Below are 24,173 nucleotides of genomic sequence, written 5' to 3' on the forward strand. Positions count from 1 at the left end.
GAAGAGTGTTAATATCTTGATGATTCAGCTCTTGAGAAACATTTTGAAAGACAAAAGTTTTGGTAATGCAGGGCACTAAGCGAAAAAGGAAAATATGGTCAGGAGGTTTGTTTTTTGTGACCTCACTGTGTCCTTTAGGTTTTTTGTGGTCATGTCGTGCCAGCTGCCTGTTATTCTTTCCCTTTTCCCTTCCTTTCCCTCGCCCAGTTTTTATATGCATTAGCCAGTTTCAACCCAATTTGACAGAGGAATAGAGATTTCAGAAGCATTACTATATTTGTACTTTTGCATCAGAAGAATGAGTGGCTAGGTGTATGAGAGACCCGAAGTGGTGCTCTTGGGAAGGGAAGTTGGGTAATAGCTTAATCCCTGATCTAATGCAAGCCAAGGCTGACATTTGGCAGCTGACGTTTGGCACACCTGTAGCTCTGAACCGTGTGCTGCTACTTCTGTGTTTCTACCCATTTAGGTTGGTTAGGAGAATTCCAAAGAACGAGGTGAAGGAGCCAAGTCCAAAAAAATTTGAAGTTTGTTAGTTCTGTTGCATACTGAAACATTTTCTTCTTATAAGTTCTGTAATGTGAATTGAAATGTAATGCTCCAGAGCTAACTGCTGTTTGAGAGAGAACTTTTTTCTGGTAGGAAACTGATGATCTGTAAAGAATGTAGCATCTGGAGTTTTTCCATGTACATGGTTCATGTTTGTTCCTACTTTTTGACTTATTTTTGATTTTATTATCGTTATTTATTTTTAAGGTAAGACTTTGTCTTGCTGTTTGTCAACCTGCTTGTCAGTAACCTGTGTAGTGTGACAGCGTTAGCATGGATTAGGCAAACTATCAGTAGCGCACTTCTGTTTGTGAGAAAACATTTCCTTTTGTTGATCTATAGTTAACAGCAAATTAATGAAATAGGAGCATTTCTGTGGCTGAAATGATTACATTTCCGATTCTGACTCCTGAGTTGATTGGGCACTGAGGATCAATTGCATTCTGGTGGAAGAAAACAATTTATGTTGAAGCTGTTAATATCTGAAGACGTAATGTTCTTTTTGCTGCCTTTTAGTTGACCACATAGTGCCTTCTGAGGACTCAAATGTTAGTGATTTTTTGCAGAGAGTATCTTTGGAGGCTTTGTTGTTGTTAGTTTAGTCTCCTGACCTGAAGGTTCTACTTGCGTTTTATTAGATACACGCAGCAGGCTTCTTGTTCTGCAGCAAGCACTCTCATGCCTAGGGAATTTGCATTCTTACTCCTGAGCTTGGCTCCGTTGCTCTTAGATGGAGAGGTTTAAGAAATAGTCTGTGCTTAGTTTATACTTCCTCTGGGTGCTGCTGTGAGTTTCATAAGAAAATACTGGGAGATAACCAGAGGTGATTTTGTTCAGGCAGATATCCTTAGCTGTGCTAGTGACCTTATTTGTATCTTGGTCAAAAAATTTGATTGTGGTAGGGTAGCAGAAAATCTTTAGAATTGGTCTAGTTTTTTTCATCGGTTATCAGCAGAAAAAGCGTAGCCTCTTCTTCAGAACTGACGTCCTGAATCATCCAAATAAAACACGATATATATGCTTGCTTGGGCAGCAAGAGTAGGGGGCACGTTTGGTCTGTTTAATTGTTTAATTTTGTGTAGCGTCCTTGGGCAGGGTCTGAAATCATTTCATTTAGTGTGTATTTTAAGTTGAAATATATTATTAAATTCCAGGTGCAGAGAAAAAGAAATTGTATGGGAGGGAAAACGTACCAGTCGCTTTATCAGTGAGGAAGGCATTTTCTTTAAGTGTAATATGTTTAAACTTCTTACTGTCACGGTACAGATCTTCATTATGTTTCATAGGAAAGTATGAAAACAAATAGGGCCGTAGTATAAAACTGTTTTAAAAGGTATCTTTCAAAGGCAAGTGTCTCTGTCAATTAGGAATGCTGGATGTTCTATTTTTCTGCTTTTCAAAAACAATTTCAGAAATTCTGATACAGTAGCAGTAGAGCAAGATTTTAGGTATTGACTTGACAGAAGCACTAGAGATCAGCATAGAGCTGTATGTTTTTAAGTTTTTGTTTGTTTGTTTTTTTAAAAGCAACTTACTTTAACTTGTGGTCGATATTTCAGCCTGCAATCTACATGTAGGCTGCAATCATTTATTGTTTCAGTGTAGTTCAGAATAAAGCATTGTGGTTCTTCATAGCAAAATAGAGAAAAGACCACATCTGTCCTCTTCCTCAGTTTGTGCCTATATTTTCTTCTGTAATCTGTGCAATAAATGGATCACAGCCAGTCTCACATCAGCCAATACACGTTTTCTTTCCTGGATGTTTTGTTAATCTGAAGGTGAGATTTTGAGGGTCTGCGTAACATTGACTCCTTTCCCAAGCACTGCAGGACGTTCCTGCAGAAGTTGCACAGCCTTACTCTGTGCTGTGCATTTCTCAGATATTTCTCTTCAAAGGAAGAATTTAAAGGCCCATAGTTGGAAAAATTCACAAATACTTTTTATTACAGTATAGTTCCAATAAACCTATATAAGGGGGTGAGGCCGAGGACCGTGGTTCTTTGATATTTACAAAATCCGCTCATGTGAGGGTTTAGAGTAACTGTACTTTCTTCAGGTTAACGGTAGTGAGAGGGCTTGAGAGACTCTCAGCATGTAAGTGGGACAGCTGTAGTGGTTTTTTTCCTTTCGCTACTGATTGCGCTCCAGCTGCAGAAATACTTCAGCTACGTGCAGAGAAATTACTGAATTGGCTCGCTACATCCCAGACTACTGCGGTACACTGACGTGAATTTTTGGTTACCGTGAAATGCAGATTTGGTGGATCAGCAGGTGGTTCTCGAACAACTGGGCTGGTCCTTTGTTGAGCTGAGAACCTCCAAATCAGGGGCAGAGTAAATCTCTTGGGTACTGGAACTACTCTAGCAATGGTTGCTCATGGATCGTAGCTCTCAGAGCTCACTTCATGGGTATCTCTGAGGAATATATAGAGTTGTCTTGCATATTACACAACAAGACACTATATTTTACTGTGCAGTAAGTCACAGGTAACATACTAAAGCTGAGGCGCTGGTAACAAAAACTTGACCTAACTTGGTCAATTTAATGTCCAGTTTAGGAATATGCTGTTGAAGAGAGTCCCAGTAGGTGTGTAAGAGAGTGGTAGTTAGCAACTTGTTTATTACATTAAATTATCCCTAAGATTGTGGTTTGCTGCCTCTGTTCCCACTTACTTTGAAGGAATCTCATTATATTCCCACAGTAACTTTTTGAAGCACGTGTGAGTTTTAATTAAAATTTTACTTGCCCGGAATACTTGCTCTGCTAACTGAATGTTTCATTTGAATTGAGTCAGAGCAGATCACATGGTTTGTTTCAGTTGACAGCACTTAATCTAGATTAATTTGTACTGTTCAGCATTTCAGTGACGGAAAACAAAAGGTAATGTTCTAGGTGGATCACAGTTTGGCCACAGAGTAAAAATCAAAGAACTAATGGTTTCCAAGCACGCAGAACAACTGGACTATTGAAAGGTCACTGTTTGTCAAAGCTTTGAAGTGTGACATCATGCATGATGCATGACCTTTGGAAAATGCACAAAAACATTGTGGAAAGAATGCATATTTTAAAACTTGTTTTATTATCTGTGTTTCATTTAGGTATGGTTATATGCATGTTAGCACAGATGTGCTGGTTAGCACTTACCGAGCGGTTTTGTTTTTTTTTTTTTTTTTTTTAAATGTAAGCCTTGCCTGTCTGTATGTCCGTCTCTGCTGCTGTTACTTTCTCGTGTTATATAGCTTGAAACTCTGCAGTAAGTGTATCTAAGGAGAAGTTCATAAGAGGGACTTGCTCAGATTTGTCTCTGAATTCATTTTTTATTGATTGGTAAAATGGTTTGGTTTTCAGATCTGCCCACCTTTCTTCTTTTACCATAACACTTGCATTTCAAGAAGTTGGTGCATGCTGCAGTGTAAGCTTTGTGATTCGTTGTTTTACATGATATATAAAATGCATCTCATCTTGGACAAAAAAGATGGAAGAGACAGTCCCATCGTCAAGCCACAAGTCAAAGTGACATTCTGTCTAAAGTGCTTTCCTTACCAACTCGTGGTTTGAAATAAAATTTTAAAGAACTTAAAATATTGGACAAGTATAGTTTGACTGTAAGAATATAATCAGTTAATGCTAATGCTCTCAAGTCTTTAAAACAGCATTCCTTTCATGATTAAAAAATGCCGATATAGTTTAAGAAGATATTACAAAGGTTGAAAATTCATAGATAATATAGAACAGGTTTTTATTTAAATAGGTACTACACTTTATAAATCTATATGCATGATGATGTAATGTACTACAGTGTATCTTAAGAGAATAGATTGATTTCTTGGGGGATATGCATTTCTTAACAATAAATACGTAGCGTAGTTATCTTTACTTCGGCTTGTTCTAGGTTGTTAGGAGTGTGTGTGTGTTTGTATGTATATGTATGTATGTACAAGTCCATTAGCATTATATGCTGTTATTTTATGCACACATGTATGTTTTAAGATTGTCATTTATGAGTTCATATGGGTATGTGTATATATAAAATAAAAAATGAAAAACTGCACTGTTGGTTTTCCAGTAACATATTGAAGACTTTATAGAAGGAAAAAATCAATGGTTGCTATGTGATACAGTTAAGGATTTGAACCTAGGTACATACAGGTAACACATCGCTCTTGAAGGTTGCCTGCAGAGCAAGATACAGAAGACACAGGCGCTCCCACACACCAACTAGCGTGTGGGTGTGTGTATTTTACCACCTTTTACTGGCATGTTTTTCACTCAGTAGTTGTTTGTGGTTCTTCCAGAAAACAGACATTATCTGTCAGTAAGTATAGCTTTTCTGGCTCATTGTGAGAAGCACATGAAAGAACTTTAATAGAAAATACCTAATTCACACATACTAGAAGGAGGAGGAATGTGAAATGAATGTCTGTTTGTATTAATACCAGTTTTACTCTGCAATTCGTTTTAACACATCTTTAATATTTTAACAAACTTCTCTGTTAATTTCTTTTTTAATATTTCTTATATGAAACATGCGTTGATTGCGGAGACTTCTATTAAATTAAGCTTTTCTTTTTATTTAGATTTTTCAGTTAGATGGCATTCCCTTGATCCTGGACAACTGCACCATTGATGACAACAATCCTTGTATCCTTTACAGAAGAGCTCTGATCTATTGTATGTTGAATATGACTCATAAGAAAAGGTGGGGGAGTTGAGTTGAATATACTTACGTCAGCATTGCTTTCCCTTGGTACCTAAGTCTAACTGCCCTCAGGAATTTCTAGCCTGTTTTTAAATGCTTTGTTCAGAAGTGGGTGAGTCAGAAGTGACTTTGTTCAGAAGTGAGTGCAGATGCTTTCATGAACTGGACAGTAAATTAGTTGAAATGTAGTTATATTCTGTTTCCTAAGATAATAAAAACTACTGTTGTACAAATCTCAATTCAGAGAGCTAACTGCGGTTGAAATCTGAACTGAGACTATGTTTAGTCATTGTATTAGATTGTGGAGCTTTCACTTCAAATGATATCTGTTCAGCAGACTGAAATAAGTAGCCCATTGATTCTATGCGCTTATTAAATCTGACTGTCAAAAACTTGTCCTAAACACAAAGAGACATGGCTGGCAACGTATAATGAAAACATATATGAGTGAGTGAACTGATGCAGGTTGTTGAAATATTAGAGATAATGTAATATAACTGATACAGGTAGTGCTTCATATTTGATATTTTTTCCTGTGATTTAAAAGCGATAGCTTTCTTAAGAAAGATTGGTGTTAGAAAAAAAATTGAAATTACAGATAAATGGTTAAAAAGCTTGTTTTATCTTATCTCTTCATGAACTGCATTGGGTGAATTATTGCTTGCTGTCAGCTGATCATTAACTCCTTGTCAGGTTCTTAGAAGCGCATCTGGAAATCAGTGCCATTCCCATCTAGAGTAATGTCAGCTTGCTTATACTGAACACACGAAACTGATTTTTTTTAAATGAATTTGGAAATAAAAGCTCACGTTTTAGCAAGTATCGTAAACGTAAAAAGAGAGTTGTGAAAGTGTCACGTGTTCTCACATTTGCATGTTGTAGAACATCATCTACATATAAGTGTAATATAAAAGAAGGGTTTAATTTAGGGAGAGATGGTAAAAAGATCTTAACAAGCTATGTGGAGGAGTAATGGGTGTTAAGAGTCCTCTGAGTTATTCACTTTGTTACTTTATATGTAAGGTTTCTTCTTTCTTCACTGTACATATAGTTTGAATCCTAATGCCATCTCTTGACAGTGCACCAGTAGCAGAATTGTACTTCTGTGACCTGTTTCTGGTAAGGGGCACTGCTGGAGGCAGTGGAAAGGGCAGGGGATGTCTATCCTTCCCCAAGCAGAACAGGGGCCCTGTGAAAACCTAGCATGAAGTTTTGACCCTGAGTTACTGTTCCTTTGCTGTCAAGTGCAGCTCTGCAACAACTTTTAGAATCTTTTTTTAAAGAATAATCCTCCATGTTAGCAGTTGATAAAAGAGGATGAAGTTTGAGGCCTTCAAAGGGTAATTTAAAATGCTGAAAGAAATGAAAATAAAATACCAGGGAGGCTTTACTGTATTTTAGGCAATTGTGAAACTTCTTACGCTTCTTGATACAGGCTGACATTTTACGGCTATACTGTAAACTTCTTACCAGAAGATAAAACATCACTTACTTGATTTTAAAGACTTTCTAAATATAATGAAACTTTTTAATATGAGCTTTCGTCACTAATACATAGCTTACAGAATCGCTGAATGCTTGAGGTTGGAAGGGACCTCTGGAGATCATCTAGTCCAACCCCCCCCCCCGCTAAAGCAGGTCACCTGGAGCACGTTACCCAGGATCGTGTCCAGAAGGTTTTTGAATATCTCCAGGGAGGGAGGCTCCAGAACCTCTCTGGGTGACCTGTTGCAGTGCTCGGTATCAGCTATCTGAAAAAACAGCATTTGGGAAGTGTGTGGACTAGCATACTGTGACAAACTGCGCTGTGTCAGCTTTTGGAGCGCACTTTCTGGCTACTGCGTTTATCATTTTGGCCTAGAGCTATTCCTAGCAGTGTCATGCTGCATGAAATTAATACTCCCCTGTTTCCCTCCTGCCTCTAGCATTCCTCATCTGCTGTGTTCTCAGCATGTCTCACCCTGGGAAGCAAGCAGAGGAGTTTGAAATTTGTATCGGTCTCTAGTTTTATCCGCTTTGTAGCGTGTTCTGCTACTTCCAGGCACCACATTTAGCTCCTCAGTAGCGTGTAGGTGCGCAACTCTGTTGCATAAGATTTTTCTGAAGAGGTTTGATCACTTCCTCCTTCCCTCTGTGCACCCAGTTTCTGTGCGGAACAAATCTGTTCTGTGATGCTCGCAATAAAAGTTTTGCTCTGTTTTAAGACTAGAAAGGCTACTCACTTAGAATTAAAACATCCAAAAATTGCCCACATTGTAACTTTTGTGATTCATAGTGAATATGTTTTGTCTGCTTTCTCTTTTCAAGAAAGATTAATTAATAGGAGGTATGTAGGCAGCTCTTGAGATAGATGTTGAGAGAGAGTTGCTGAAATTCAAATAGGATCACTCAGTGGTGCTACAATTTGCCAAGATGATGTAGAATGCTGTAAGGGAGAGCTCAGTGTAACCCTTCACCAAGGGTTCCTTTAGGAAGTCATGCCCAGAATTTTCTCTTTTCGTTCTGATTTCTGGTGCCTGTTTTTGCGGTTTAGGGCTGTGTTTCTCAGATTTCTCCTTGGAGAAAGCTGACTGGAAGAGTTCCAACCATATTCCTTTTATATAAGAACTTTTTAAATTTCCTGCTAGACACTTGATAGATACACATTTTCATTTGGGGTTTATCTATTTTGGAGACATCCATAAGAGCTCTGCAGTTAAGATTTCATTATGCTCTCTGCTTAAAAGAGAGTTAATGTAGCTATTTTCCAGATTTCAGTAGCTGAGTTCTGCCTCCACATTCCACATACAAAATTTTCCAAAGGAAAACATAATTGTTGTGGTAAGTGATGTAACTTTTTGGGGGAGGAAAAAATATTTTTTTTTTTTCCCTGAAATATGCAGTTCATCAGAAGCTGGACTGCCATGCTAGATGTTAAAAGAATTCTTGTGATAAATCATTTTATAGGTAGCATATGGAAACCTATTGAAAGAGGAGACAGGTCTGCTCTTAGATGTCCTAAATAAATTCCTATTTGTAAACTTGTCATTACCTTAAAATTGCATCCTTTGAGAGCTTGAACAGTTTTGTAATGTGCATAGACGTATCAGGAGGTTGATCTCTTAAAGACTGCTAGCTGAAGTTCAGCTGAGATGCTTGCATTACTTAGCTTCTTGAGTTTGAATTCATCTTTTGGTGTCCAGTTCGGTAGAACTGTTATCTTGTCTAGTTACACCTTGAACAGACTTGTATCTTTAAAATTTGTACGCGCTGATAGTAGTTTTTCCGTCAGGAATGCTCCCAGGTTAAATAAAAACAAACGAAAAACTGCATTAGCAGCGGTCATGAAGTTGATTGTGGATAGTTAAATACAAACTTTCTGTACCTCTTGCAAAGATTCTTTGAATCTATATATTAAATTTTCAACTAATACAAGGTTGCCTAGTTCCAACTAAATGTAATGCAGTAATTCTGACGGATACCAAGATTTTCAGATGTTACCTCTCAGGCTTTTAAGACAGGGGAAAAGGTAAATGGGACTGGGGAGATAGGATTCATTATAGGTCTTGGGGTATGAAGAGTTAAACTTCAAAGAAGGGCTGAATACCACTTTAATTCTTTCGATACCCTGTAAATACTCTGTCTTGGATTCACTGCATTGTAATTATAACTGTGGCTGGGAATCCAAAAGAAGAAGAAAAGAAAAAGGTGTTTCAAAATGGAAGTGAACTTGTTTACCTTTAGATTAAGGAGAGGTAATATGAAAGCATACTCTTCCATTCTTTCATGAAATAGCTTTTTGTTTTTGAAAATTCAGTCTGTTATTCTACTTGTGGAAAGTCGGGAGCATTGTGCTTTATTCATGTAACCTGTGTTTAAAAACTAAATAAATAAAAGCTGACATTGAACAGCAGAGTGGGTTGGAGATGCCCATGTGGGAAATATCAGTAGAAATTTACTCCAGATTCTGCTTTTCAGATTATTTGGCTAGGAAGGGAGTCCTACAAGAAAATGTCTTTTATTCTGCTCCCTGAGCTACTATCTTCCTCATTTCTGTCAGGCTCTCGTATCTGACAAGAGCTTTTCTTGTCATACATGTCTTTTACCTCTTCCTAAGCTCTTACTGCTCCTTCTAGCATCGTTTCTGACTTTTCACAGTTACCACTTGCTTAAGGCAAAGGTAAGGAGGGAGGCCATCCTGATCAAAAGATTGCTGACCCTAATCATACAAAAAAGGTGTTTATGAAAGACTGTACATAAACGGACATGTTTATTATTGAAGACTTTTCAGTTTGCCTTTTTTTGCACTAACCTTCAGGTTGGGAATGGCTGTCCTTAAAAAAAAATATGTATCAGCAAACTTTATTGCTATTCTAAGCATGATTATATTATCAAAGGTATTGCAATGTAATAACTGTTAGTTACTAATAAAATTTATTTTATTCAGATCTGTAATTTCTGTAATTTATTGCAGTTATGTAATTTATTTCAGATCTGATTTTAATGTGAATTCTGCTATTCAGCTCCGCTTCCAAAATAAGAAGTGAAGTGCAGTTTTGAAGATGGGGATAGTCTTGTTTTTCAAAATGCTTACCAGTTGTGCAGACTTACCTTATGAGAATGCTTCCGGTATGTTTATTGATAAATTACTTCTGTGATTGTCTGAATTCAGCTGGAATTGACTTTAAGTGCCTGTATTATTTTAACCCTAATCTGGCATATGTTTCTGTTAGCCAAAAGTGCAGTGCTCCTTGCAGAGAAGAACAGACTACTGTGTAGGATGTGGGCGGATGTGAGTGTATACACACATACCCCTCTACACACAAAAACATATTCTTACTCCTAAAAAGTAGCCGGCTGCGCCGACTGTTCATATTTTAATGCATATGTGTGTGCATGTGTATATAAATATATATTTAAAATATGAACAATCACATAGCTGGCTACTTTTTAGGAGTAAGAATTGGCAGCCTTAGCAAAAGGGAAACCTGTGGTTGTTATGGATCTGCACACATAGAATCTTTAGTGAGAATAATGGATAAAAACAGAAAATCTAAATTAACTTTCAGATACCCCTTCCCTAGAGTTCTTTCAATATATTCATTCTGAAAGTCATCTAAGAGGTAGATTGAAAATACTTTTGACTTCGTGGCAGCAGCTAGTGTGATTGTGGTTCATGAAATGCCTGGCTAAAGCTAGGAGAAATCAAGTTGCTGTGCTCTGCAACAATGGCAGTTTGTTTTTGTGGGATGCCAGGAAAGACTTTTGGGGGAACTGACAGACATTTTATTTCTAAGTTACAGAGTGCAACCTAGAAGAGGCCACATGCTGTGAAAAAGCCTCACAGCTGGATAGAAGCCAGTAGAAAGCAAAAAAAAGGAGTATGATTTGACCTTTTAGAGTAAACCATCCTACTGAGCTATTGAGTTGAGCTGCTTCACGGAAATGTGGCACTCTTTTATCTTAGCAAGGAAAGACAGAATAACGTGACATCAGTAATGGTTGCGTTTTGCTTTGGGCACTACCAATGCATTTAGCAGTTTTAGGTGAATCGTTTGAGATTTTTTTCTTTTTTTTTTTTTTGTATTTTCATAAGCATGCATAAAATAATGTTGTTGCAATGGATATGGTCAGTCCAAAGGACTTAGACTGATGAAAAGAGTAGTGACCTCTCCATGCCCAGTCCAGATCTACCCCCGTAGAAAAAATTGTCCTTTTCCTCATCCCACTGAGGTTTGCCTTGCTCTGTGAGCAAGCCAGAAATCTACCTGGGCTAAATAGAAGTGTATTAACTGATGGAGTGTTACAGTTTTGCATTATTAGAGGCTTTATTGCTTTTAAAGTGTTGCTTTTAAGTGTTTGGGGACCTACCGGCTGGCACTAAAAGAATGGGAGTTACCAGCGCAGGTGAGGACCATAAATGTATTAGCCTCTGTCTTTAGGCTGATAGTGCCAAATATGACAACACAAAATAGCAACCGAGTTTTTGGGAGTTTTTTTAATGGAAAAAAAAAGATCAAGTAGGAAGATAATCACTGTGTATTCGTAGTAGTCCAATTCCGTTCCTACATACTGAGACTTTAAGAGCCTGTGAAGTCTGGAAGCTTTCTGTTTTGTGGTATTTTCACAGAGAAGGAGCTACGCTAAAATTTGTGCATCTTACAATTATATTCAGACGAACTAGTGAAGCTAAGTGCTAGAAGAGGTACAAATATGCTTATGCTTTGAGCAATAACAGTCTCTGAGAGGGGCTTATTTCTTTCACCCTGTTCAGCTCACCAAATCCTACCTTGCTGCTGCAAGTTCTCTGTGAATTCTGTTAGATACTAATGGAGCCTACAGCATTTGTGTGGCTCACAAGGGAATCCCTTGCTGTTGTGTGATAAGGGTTTCTTTAGCTGTGGATGTGGGCCAGTTTCCTAAATGGTTCCCAAGAGGCTCCAACCGTCTTGCTGTTTCTGAGGGTGAAAGGTGAAAAACACAGCTATTCCCAAGTGCTGCTTTTGTTTTCAGTTGGGAAGGTCTTTTGCCTAACCATGCCTATTCTTGTCGCTGTTCATGTGGAGGTCTTTACACTCATGAAGGAAGTATTGCAAGTAGCTGTTCTTGATCTTACTGAAATATGTGGACTAAGGAGGACTTTCTGTTCTAAGCAGGATTTTTCTGTAGGGTATTGAATAAGATACCCAGAGTGGCATTATTATAAAGCTCTGGAGAGTGCAGAGAGGGACCATCTATCTAAGTGCATGGTCCCTGCTGAAAGGGTATAGGAGGTATTCCTGTGACCTAATCGCATTTTAAATCACTCCGGACTTTGGCTTCAGATCTCAAAAGCTGGGATAGTACAATTTCCATGACTGAACCCATTGTTTGTCTTCTCTGTATGTTGAAACTCTTTGGAGCAGGACTCACCTACAAGGTGACAGAAGAACCAAGAATAAAACTACATCAGTGTTAAGCATGGTGTTTGGTAGATTTAAATTCTCTAAGACTGCACTTACAAAATGTTTATTTTTGTTATCTACTTGAGAACGAGAACAAAAATTTAAGGTTTTCATGTGAGATGTTCTCCATCTACTAGCTATATCAGTAAACCATGCTGTTACCTGACAATCTTGATGTCAAATATGGTCCTCTTTCGTATGAAAAAGACTAAGACCACAGGAGAAGTGCAGCATGCAGCACTGAAAGAGATTCTGTGGGAAATGAAAGTTTTCTTTTTTTGCAGCTTGTTAATTGGGGAAGAAAATTGGGAGTTAGAGTTCTGGCATTTAATTTCCAGCTGCAATTCATATGTAGTATGACTTAATCAGGTTCTTTAGAGCACTGCATGCTTTAGCATACTTTTCCAGTAGATCAAATTGATGTTCCGCTATGAAATTCTAATTAGGTCATAATTCCCAAACACAGTAGGGTCCTTGGCTAACATACGCTCTGGTGGAAATGTCTAAATTAATCTGTAGAATTATTTTTTAGAGGTTTTTATGCCATAATTGACCGAGATTAATTTTGTGTTTGGATATTTAACAAAGCTATAATCCCTAATGGCATATTTCAAGTAACTGATTTCTTAATTTCAGGATGCACTTTATTCAGTGCACCTGCAGGATGAGAACAGTACTCAAACTGAAAACTTGTTGGACAAAAAAAAGTACGAATTTTCTTGAGAATATATAAAATACTAAAACAGTTTTAGAGAGACGTAAATTGGAAGTCTGTTCTTCGGTATCGCTCCTAACCAGTTCCTGCAAGTGACAGCTGTCGTCATTAATGAAGGCATGTGGTGTACAGGGTCCCACTTGGACAGAGCTGGAGAACGTTAACAAAGGTATACAAGCTACAAGAAGGCTCTTTCAAATGTTACGTTATAATATTTTAATCCCTTGAGACGACTAATCTCTGTAGGCACCAACTCCTGCATGTTAAAGTAAGGAACTGAAGTTAATAACTATATTTCTAAACCAAATACTGTTCTATTTGTCATTCACCCTAATCCTGTTGGTGGACTTAAATCCATGACAGGCTTGAATTTTGGAAAGAAAGTAAATCTTCAGTTACCAGGCACAGCAAAAAAAAAAAAAAAAAAGAAAAAAGAAAGAAATAGAGAAAATATAATATTTCACTGCTTTTATAACTCAAACAGCTTGCTTGATTTTTCTGTAGACTTTCTTTTAAAAACTTCCCCTCTGGGCTGAGACAAAGCACTAGAAATTTGAGACCCAAAGGTTTTATTTTTTTTAAATAAAGCTAGGAGTGGTTCAAAAATATTGTTGAGAATGGAATGCCTTCTACGACTGCCTTATCGTGTTTCAGTCTGTCGTCTTGACACGGTTTCTTGCGTGCTTCCCAAGAATATGGTCAGTGCTCTGCGTCATATCTTTATTCCAAAATTTTCTTCTTGTCCCATTTTCGTTCACTGTTCTTACTAAAACGATCTGTACCTTCAGCTAGTGAGCACATTGTCTTACGTAGCTCCTTCCTGATCATTAGATCATTTTCTCCCCCCCCCCCCCCCCCAGATCTTTGTCTAGATCTTGTTCTTTCTATTTCCTAAATGTTTTCCAAAACCTGACCTTTCCTTTCTACCTCACTAAGGGTATATTTGCGGTCCATTCCACTGACCATAGTAATTTGTTCTTGTCTCTTAATGATCTGAGATCTCCTCAAGGAGATGCAAACGTTCCCTGACATTCTAACAGAAATAATTGTAGCTAATGGTTATTTTGCAGAACGTGGGGAAAAAAATGTAGTTGGTTATATTTTTAGTTGCATGTTTGAAAACACCCATTTGTTGAACTGTTGTTATTGTTGGACACACATTGATGGACATCATCTGGTGTCAATGAGATTAGAACTGGAGTTTCATTTACCTTCATTGTTTTGATTATTTGTCATAAAGTGATATCTGAAAGTACTAAAAGCAGCGGAAGCGGGAATTACTCCACAAAATTTTTTCAGAGACCCTGAATCAATAAAATACTTGAGGACAATGCTGAAAGATAAGCTGGCATACAGATCCTTTGCTGAATTGGAGCATATATGTAGAATATAATAGCTTAATTTATCATCTACCTTAGACTTCTGATAAATTATAATTCGTTTGACCACATTTCAGGTATTGACTAGAATTTTCAGGTATTAACTAGGTTGATCCTTCAAATATCAAATTTTTGTAAGTTTTACTTGAATTTTGAAATTACCATTTTCAGAGGGGATTTAGAAGAGCTGTTTATCTGTACGCACATAAATGCACATGAATATGTTTCTGTTTTTATGTAGATGGAGATTTTTTCTTAATGTGTCCAGAGAAATTTAAAGTGACGGCAGTCTGCCTGATGTGTAATCAGTTTGTGAACACAGTTAGCGTCCTACCACCTTTTAGTGCTTCACTTCTTGATGTTGGTGGTAAGTTTTAATAGTAATTTGATAGAAGTGTTTCAACTTAATAGAATTTTACATTCTTTCCTATATCTGAGAAAATAAGATAAGTTGAGACATTTTTAATAGTGTGGGCAACAGCAATTTTTTTTTTTTTTTTTTTTTTTTTTTTACTTAACCTAGTGAATCTTTGGTATCTGTTATACAACTACCATTTGGGTTTATTTGTCAGAAATTACTAAAATGGGATTAGTGTAATAGAAGGGTCTGTAAGAACAGAATACTGTAACTGTAGAGAATTAACTTGAGATTGATCAAGAGTGTGATTCTTTTTCTTTTTAAACCAGCGGATTTATAGTTACTCATAAATTATGGGTTTCTATTAAAAATGTAAGTCATAATTTTAAAAAATTGGCAGCCTAAGCAGCAAAAATGAATGTGTCATATTCATGGTTTTAAGCTAGTATTGCAAGTTTGAGTATAGGAAAAAGTAAAACAAACTAGAGATTATGGCTTAATTTTTTTAAGTTTTGTAAGCTTTGGCATAACAGACAGTATTATAAAAATAGCCTGACAAAGCTAAACCAGTACTATGGCTTGAGTAGCTCTAGAGTACTGGACTGGACAGAAATACTGTGTTTAACTTTTCAGTATGCAAAGGTGTGTTGGCATTGACTATGCTTTTGAATCCCACAGAGCATGAAAGGAGGCACCTAGAATTATGGATTAAACGTTGTTTCACTGGCAGACATTGGAAACTAATAGCAGCCTGGATATGTAATTATGTTCAGTGATGCCTTGTGTGATCTGTTAACCCAGAAAAACTAGTGATTTGGGAAAAAATCCCAAAATTACTCTAGGTAAAAATGTCTCAGTAACCAAAATTGATGGGGTAATAAATAGCACTTTAATGAACATTCAGTATCATGTAGCTAGAGATCACTGAAGTGAGCTGTATGTAGTTAAAATGCAGTCCAGCCTTGGAACTAAAATGGACCTTATGATTTGGGTCTCCCTGTCAGAACTGAGCAATGCCGGAAAAGTACTTTTGAATGATCTGAAGAGCCTGGGCTCTACTTGCAGGAGTGTAGCTAGGAATGAGAGGGCAACTGAATGTGAGGTTTTGATTTTGTTTTTTTCTGAACTATTGGGGAAGAGCCAGAAGGAGCAGACAACTGGGTAGTGCATGTGTAGTTGGCAATAACAGCAAATTTTGGTGGACTGCGGTATGAAATTCCTGTGTTTGTGCTTCAAACAGCATGCTTAAATGTTCAAATGGAGAGAAGAGGTACAAGAATTATGCAAAGTTTGGTGTACCTGCCTCAGCTTTGCTGTTTTGTTCATGAAGACGACACTTACTAAGTGCCTTGACCTTGGTCTGTGAAATTTCTTTTTTAAATCTATCTATAATAAAAAGCAGCGGTTGGAAACAAATGCTACACAAATTTAAACTAGAAGCGCATCAGAGGCTGGAATGAACTGGAACAGTTTGCCCAGGGACAGAGTGAAATCTTTCAGTCAAGACTGGATGTTTTCCAGAGAAAGACAAAAAGAAATCCTGTGCGTGAAACGGAATTGACAGACTTGATTCAAGAGTCACTGGTGAACTTGAGTGGTCTGCATGATGTGCAGAAGTGTTGGACAAAAGAGGTGCTACTTTCCATTCTGATTTTAAAGTATATTTGTTGGTGACAGATGTTTAAGTGGAAGAACATTCCCTGAAAATTATACATGAAATATAACATACTTACCTATTCTATTATATAGAATGTTAGGCACGTTTTAGGGGAACCTGGTATACCACAAGTTCAAGAAATGGATCCATCATTACAGCTAACTGAATAGACGGGAAGTCAGGAAGCTGGCATCCGTTTAGGTAGCTATGAAGATGGTGTTGAGCTGGTAGAGAGATAAGTGTGGGAGGTTAGTGAAGCCTTGGGGAACTGGAAGATACTCAGTTTACAATTGTTTTCTGCTGTGGATGGGTTTTTTATTTCTATAGGCTGTGGGTTACTGAGAGTGTTGCCCTAGTGTAGAATTGATTTTTGATTACTTCAGACAGAACAGTTTTCCCCGTTTGCCTATTCAGAAATAGTATCACTTGAAACCTTGCTCCGGCAAGACAGGACTGTTCTACTGAGTGTAGTCTTAGCTGTAAGCCCCAGTTCAGGTTTTTGGGGATAGGCTTCTTTTCTTTACCAAAATATTTTGTGGAAGCATGTTGGTACGTGGAATGCCTTGCAGTAAGCACCAGCAGCCCACCCTGATTTTTCTGTCCTAGAGTCTGAAAGGGCTGTCTACTTGCTGCAGGCAGCTAATCGTGTATTTCCAGTGAAGTTTTGCTGCCACATAGTGGTGGAGTTTGAAGCTTGTTTGGAGGTGGATGGCCCAACCATCCTGCTGGTCTCTTAGAGCCAGGTGAGAGTTACCTGTGGTAGGAATGAACCTCTCCTCTCTGTTCCACAGCATTATAAATTGCATCCGAGGGTGTGATCAGGAATAAATGCCCCTTCCAGCGTCCAGTGGAGCTTCTCCACCTCGGAGGTCTCTAGATCAGGTGAGTTGTGCTAAGTCTGCTCTGCAGCAGCCAGGTCAAGCAGGGGATGGAAGGACTTTCCCATTCCCAGCTGATAGGGCACTGTCTGTTTCTAGCTTTTAAACCCAGAAGGTGGTGACTGCATTCACTGATGATAATATCTGCTGTGGAATCTGCTAAATAAAAACACAAGCAACCAAAATATTTTAGGCCTTTTTATTGCAAATTCTAGACAGAATATTTTAAGTTTGAATGGGTTGAATTCCTCATTTTTTCCGATGCTGACAATTTAATGTCAAGAATAAACAAATCCAAATCGTTTATCCTAAAAATATGAATGAGCTGCTTTAAAATAAGTAAACAGAAATGAAGATATGCTTAGTTCTTTGCATTCTCTGTGCTTACTTTCTTGGTAATGTCTTAAACAAATGTGAAAGTTATGTGCAAGTAAAGGAGGAGTTGGAAGAAATTGCTATAGTCTTACACAGCTTCTAGAACTTCGTAAAACTACTAATCCCCAATAGGAAGAAGTGGGTGACTTGCAGCTCTTTGTAAGCAGTTTGGCTGGCAGTGAGGGACCAAAATGCGGACTGTCTACTACGTGTGGTCAATCACGGCCCATTGATCCAAACTGTGACTAGGAGTGCCAGTAGCTGTCTGGAGACCTCTTTTAACGGTGAGAAGAATTATCTTCAAGTTGCTGTGATACGCAAGTACTTAAAAGGATTGAAAGACTTGAAGGGAAAAGCATTTATTTCTTTTCAGTGTGGTCCAGTCAGGTCTGTAAGTGGAAGTGATTCTTTTAATGTGACGCTTTAGTATTTCATTCTTGTCTGTAGAACATTTACTGAGAATTGGATTACGTGTTGAAGACTAGAAAGAAATATAATTAGCAAGAACTATATTTTAATTATCTTTGGTTTCTAGCCCTATAGATGTGTTCCAGACAAGCTCTTATAGAAGCTGAACTGCTCTAGCTGTTAAATAAGCAGCCCGTTGGACTAGGATTCCAAAGTATTTTCATTTTCTTTCTTGATAAGGTGTTTGAATCTCTTCCTGTAATTGGTTAAAATGAAGTTAATATTTAAATAATCAGAAAACCTGGTTTGTAATTTTCGTAAGTAATCATTTAATTATAGAAAATCAGCTGCAGTGTAGGAAACTATCTGACTAGAAAAATGATGTGTAAGGGGTATGCAATGAAACAGATTCTCCACCAAGAAGATTTAGAAATCCCTCAGAGTTAATAAATATGAAAAGGACTTAAGAAAAACTACATACATATTTCAGTCTTCTCGTTACTCTCCTTCCGTATCCTACAGCAGTTAATGTTAATGCATAACCTTTAAACCCTTGCCTTTTTCAAGCCAGCATACTTTCAGCATTACTTATGCGTTGTTGTATATCTACCTAGTCAGAGTCAAATCTCAGTAATGACCATAACTGTTACGCCTACTGTTTTTCATCCATAGATTTCAAAATTGTTTTTATAGAACAATTCATAGAGGTCCTGATGTCTGAAATGGGCTTTTCAATAAGATTTGGCCCAAATTGAACCTCCTAATATGAGAATAAAAGGATGGAATACTTTCTTTGGGAAATGGTTTATAGGTCCTCCTCTCCAGTCACGCGTTGCAGCAGGTTATTGTTCAGTGACTCCTGACAGCATGCGTTTGTATTTTTAATACCATATTAAACTTCTAAATCAGTCATTAAACTTCTACATTAGTCACACAAAATGCTGTTGCTAGCCTCGACTCTAACAATATGTTCTGGCAGAATTCATGATGAAATAGAACAACAGAAATGTGAAATGTTCCCTTTGCAATTAGTCCCCAGGACTCAAGGGACATGGAATTTAGTAGTTTATTATATTGATTCCAGACAGTAAAATATTTCATCCTTTAAGGGAGACTGCCAGCTAACTTTCCCCTTCTGTCTTCCTTTCTCCCTCTATTCTCCCTCCCTGCCAGTTGAAGTTTTGACCCGGAGGAGGTTGTCTGTTATATTGTGAACTGCTGTATGAAGATTTGTTACAGAAGCACGGAACGCAGAGCAAGTTGGTTCAGTTTTGTTATTGTTTGTATAACAATACAATAATACTCTAATTGTATAGAGTAGTGTTCTGTATACTGAATGATTTTGCAGAAGAGATACTGTAAAATGTAGACATTTGCTTTCATCATCTAAACACATGTAGCCCATTAATGAAGCCCCTGCAAAGTGAAATTAAAATTTCAGTTTCTCTTTTCTTTTTATGCCATCTCTACTGTGAAAGAGAGATTTTAGTTTTCACTTCGTTGTATAGAATAGTAATTAATTTGACACTGCAGTATGTCCTGTTAGAAAAATCTAGACAAGTTTATCCAGTCGGCTGTGCCATGCTTGCTGCGTTTCGTTTCTTTTATGTAGCTTCACAACAAACAGGCTCATGCTCTTATTTGTAGTAACTATGGAAACTTTAGAAGCTGTCTTTCTAAAGCTGAGTATACAATAAAGTGCTTAAAGTGTTGGTAGGATTAGAGACTCTAGAATATGTTTAATTTTCTCTCTGTGTCTCTGTCTTTGGAGAGGAGCAAGAGGGTAATGTGAATATTAGCTGGGGACTAGCTTTAATCTCTGCTGACACTTAAGTCTGTCTAGGTCTGCACACAGCCATCCAAAGGTCTTAGCCTCACACAGCATGCGAACAAGGAAGATCATACATATTCATGACTGAATTTACAATGGAAAACCTACATACAGAAAAGAGTTTTTGAATGAGTGAAAACGTTATTGAAACCATTTTGCAGCTTCAGCTACAGTACTCAATAATGATAAATGCCATTATGATGATAGAGGTCAACTCATAAGATAACAGAGATGTCTTAGATACTATGTAAGCATGAATGGATATGATAATAGGAAAGTATCATTTGCTGCGGGTTTTAGCAGTTTTTTTGTGCTGAAGGACATAAAGATGGTGGTAACAGGACTATTCCCAAGGCTAATGCAAAAAATTTTCACTGAGTGTTTTTTCCTGTGTGCCGCACTCTGTGCGAGTGAGAACTGTCGCTCTTTGAAAATTGCATCCGTTTTTAGTGGGTCGTCTTCTGTGCAAGTGACATTCAGAGCTGTATTTTAGGAACTCGGCCAGAGAAGTCTGCTCCTTCTCCAAAGCGCAGAGCCGAGCAGAGTGATACTAAGTTTCTCACCATTCACTGAGGGAAGTTCATATTACTTTCTGGAATTTGCAAAATGTCCTAAAAGAGACCTAGGGAAGATCCGCTAGGTATTAGCCTTTATTCATCTGTTCATCTGCATTCATCAGCTTGCACACTTTACCATTCTGATGTTTGTTCTCGCCATTGGAGCTGATGAGTGAGATTCTGCTTATATGTGGTTTAATTTCTTTGATATGTTGTTGGTTTTTTTTCATATGCTCAAATACGTAGTCCCCAGTGAGAGTACTCCATTCACATATCTCACAAAAGTATTTTGGTGCTTGTCTAATCACTTAACCATAGTAGTGGTGCACTGACAAAAGAGAATAGTTTGGTGTTTTCTATCATGTTCACCTATTAAGGCTTTGATGTGATGCATGATTTTTTTTTTTTTCTTAATTTCTCTCCTCTGTCATTACCCTACCTGGACCAGCCTTTGGCCAGAAATTTTAAAATGAGGGTGGTGTGCAGCATGTTTCCTGATGAAGTCTGAAGAAATCTGTCAGAAAAAAAAAGCTCTGTAGTTGGTATTACTTTGCTGGTTTTGGTTTTCAGTTCTGGGCTGCTTGAATGTGAAAATAAGCATGAACTAAGAGTAAAAGGTAGGGGGCTGATTCACTGATGCATGTTAGTGCAGGATTGTTCCCTAGCATGCATGTTTCTTGTGATGTTTGTCCAAGCTGTTCTTCATTTGAACCTTGTCCTCTGTGTTGAGGATTCCTTGTGTGCTTTCTTTCAATCCTGCTCTATCCTCTTTTGGCATCTAAGTAGTGCTGTGGTTAGGTATTGCTCATGAATTGTTATTTTTCTGCCTTCGGTATTTGTCCGTGTTTGTCATTTCCCCTCTCTTAAAATTAAGATTGCTACTCCTGCTACAGGCTGTTTGTTGTTTGTCCATGTTGCCTGGTACATCAGACACCCCATAGGGAGAGACTGTGCCTATGCTGAAAAGAGTATAAGCCTAAGAGAGAGTGGGGGGCATGAGGTGGAAATGGTGGGGAAAGAACCAAGGTAGGCACAACAGTCAGTGCAAGGTGCGCAGAGAAAATAGTAAGGGAAAACAGTAAAGATCACTATAAGAATGTGTGTGCAGTGCCTGGTGCAGTAGTTCTGGATTTTCCAAATGTGGTCATGATAGATTTTGTAAGACCATTGAAAGTCCAGTTCCTTTATTGTATTCTTTTGACTGAAGTTCCCACCTTCCCCAGTTGAGGATTTTTCCCCTCCAGTCCCCACCCCTGGCAAACGCCCCTAAGAACAATATCTTATCTCTGTGCTTAGACACTGTCTAACCCAAAAGATGTCAAGGAGATGAGTAAATTATGCATATTCTTCTACTGGATGTGAAGCTACATGTAGTAAATAATTGGTGCCCTGCAGGCAAACCACTTTTGTGTGATTCAGAATGGCTTGCCTCCCGTATGGGTAACTTGGGAAAGATTATATCATAACATAGCTTTTCAGCTGTAGAACTGGGGCTAACATCTCTGACACTTCATAAAATGAGCACTGTAGTTCACTTGGAAGATGTCTGACTGATAATCCTGGGAATTTAAATCCTTTATCTGTGGCCCTGACATGTGCCTCGATCCTGGCCTCAAGGGACCACCTTAGAAGGTGAATAAGTTGCAGCTTGTGCCCATTTGAACATGAGCAGGAACTACCTGCTGGTGATCTTACTGTCTGTTCTGTTGATGAGTTAGTGAAAGCACCCAGGCACAAGGACCTGAATTTAGATAACATTACAAGCTAGATATTTTTAAGTGTTTCCCACATTATTTATGCTATTCACAGTTGTGAGCATGGTTGAGATGTTTCTCTTTTTTTGCATGTTTCTTCAGCTTTTACGGTGAAAATAATCAGTCGTCATCTTTAGTTGTACCTGATTTACAGCTCATTTTATTTGCCAGTTCTTGAATGAGGAGCGTTGAAATGTTAGGATTGCAAACACTATGACCAACTTTTCTTTTTTTCTTCTTTTTTTCCTCTCTAATCTTACTAGGAAGATCATTGGAACATTTCAATTAACTATAATTTTGGTTCAAAACAATATGTCCTTTTAATTCCTGCAGTTCATTTGTTTTTTTTTATTCCAGATAAAACCTAGTAAGCTTGCCTGAAGTTAATGGACATACCTCAGTTAAACTTAAATTACCTCATATGCAAGTATTTGCAGGTTTGGAGTCATAACCTGTAAATAGCTGTCTCTTCTAAACCCTTGATGTTGACTATTTTTCTGGGTTTGAGAGTTTTTTTCTTTAGGAGTTGAAGGGGCTGGGGAGGGAGGGGAGGGTGTTAACAAAGTAAACTCAGCGTTGTTACGTTTTCCAAAAAAAATCCTTAACTTTGTGCAACAGTTGTGAACCAGTGGGCAGTATATGCTATCCGAAATCTCACTGAACAAAATGAGAGAAACCAACAGCTTATTGCCCAGATGGAGGAGCGAGGGCTGGCAGACAGTTCTCTCCTTGACAGTATGGGTCTAAAGATAGAGAAACAAGATGACAAGTTAGTTCTGAGATGTGTTAGAAAAAAGCCTTCATGAAAAACCAAATAGGATCAGTCAAAATCACTAAAAGAACATTTCTCCTTTGTCATATTTTGCTTTGTAAGGCAATCAAGTTCTCTTCAATTTGAGTTCCAGTCTGCTGGAAATATTGTGTTTTTCTCAGAAAAACTGCCAAATAATACTTCTCCTTCACTGTTATAAACAAATGGGCACCTATAAATTTTGTAACTACTTAGGTTAATTAGCTAATGAAAAAAACCCTTTTCGGATAGGTTAAATTTCATTGTTTTCTGGTTTCATTAGTTAAAAAAAAAAAAACAACATGCATCTAGCATAGTATTGAGTTGTTACCAGTTTCCGTTGCTGAACCTGAAGATGATTATCATTCAAAACACAACAAAGAGATATAACTTCTCTGCAGTATGACTTCTTCATTTAAAAGATCTGTATTGAGTCAGGACTAAACAATGAAAGTTGTTAGTTTTCAGTCATGGTGCTTAAGTATCTGTACTTACATGAAGAGCAGTGAAATATTGGATGTACATGAATATTTACTGAATTAAACACACAATATGGCTTCTGTGTATTTAAATTATTAGTAAATTGTCTTTTTTACCTTGTTACCTTTCAATCTTCAGGACAAGTATATTAAAAACAAAGCTGAAGCTGTTGTGGCAACAGATGCTACATTCCTTTGCGCTGGGGCATGTCTCTGTTTTGGAGACTTGGGTGTTTGTTTGAATTTTATTTGTTCCTTGGGATGGTAAGTCAGCCCACTTTCCTTTTATTTTGCACTTCTCATGGGTTTTCTGAACTCTGGCAGACTGCTGAAGAGGTAGTTTCTCACTGTGATTAATTCTAGCAGTTTCTTTTCACCCCTCTGCCTTTCCAAAACATTGACAAAACTCATTTCCAGTTAATTAATTCAAGAGAGGCAGAAGAATGGAAGGCCCTGCCTCTTCATTTTGGGGACCCTCCTATATTGTTGTTGGACCCTGCCACTGTGGAATGTGGCATGAATGAGATGGGGGGGAGAAAGGGGGGGGGGGGGGGGGAAGAGTTCACGGTTAACTCCCTGCGTGCCATACTGTTGCCTTAGCAGTCGAGAAATGTAATCCTCCATGCCTGAAACGGAGCAAAAATTACAGCTCAAATGTTAATATTATTGGCTCTTGTATATCATTGCTTTCATTGGGTTCTCTTTAGTTCTGTCTGACAGAAGGATCCCACTAAAGTTAGGTTGTTCGTGGTGTTGTCATTTATTCCATTTTAATTGGAAACACAAGTTTATGTCCTAAAACTACTTGTAAGACCCACTCA

General features: G+C 37.8%; 1 protein-coding gene across 8 annotated transcripts in view; it reads left to right on the plus strand.

Annotated features, from left to right (window-relative positions):
* ATXN10 (ataxin 10) overlaps nt 1-23,439 on the plus strand; it is a 98,737-nt gene extending 75,298 nt beyond the window's left edge. For 2 of the 8 annotated variants that reach the window (XR_011142507.1, XM_068952141.1), the window contains 2 exons: nt 5,127-5,190; nt 22,702-23,439. Coding sequence is in view for 5 of the 8 variants with exons in the window: in XM_068952141.1 (XP_068808242.1) it covers nt 5,127-5,190; nt 22,702-22,889 (252 nt within the window). In the remaining 3 variants the exon portion in view is untranslated. Of the gene's footprint in view, nt 1-5,126; nt 5,249-9,719; nt 9,852-12,807; nt 12,825-14,506; nt 14,633-17,071; nt 17,178-19,114; nt 22,597-22,701 lie in introns of those variants that run through there. The other 6 variants (XR_011142485.1, XR_011142505.1, XM_068952149.1 and 3 more) reach the window with 6 other exon arrangements.
* Nucleotides 23,440-24,173: the final 734 nt, after the last annotated feature.

This window comes from Struthio camelus, chromosome 1, assembly GCF_040807025.1.
Source record: "Struthio camelus isolate bStrCam1 chromosome 1, bStrCam1.hap1, whole genome shotgun sequence".
In the NCBI taxonomy this organism is placed as follows: domain Eukaryota; kingdom Metazoa; phylum Chordata; class Aves; order Struthioniformes; family Struthionidae; genus Struthio; species Struthio camelus.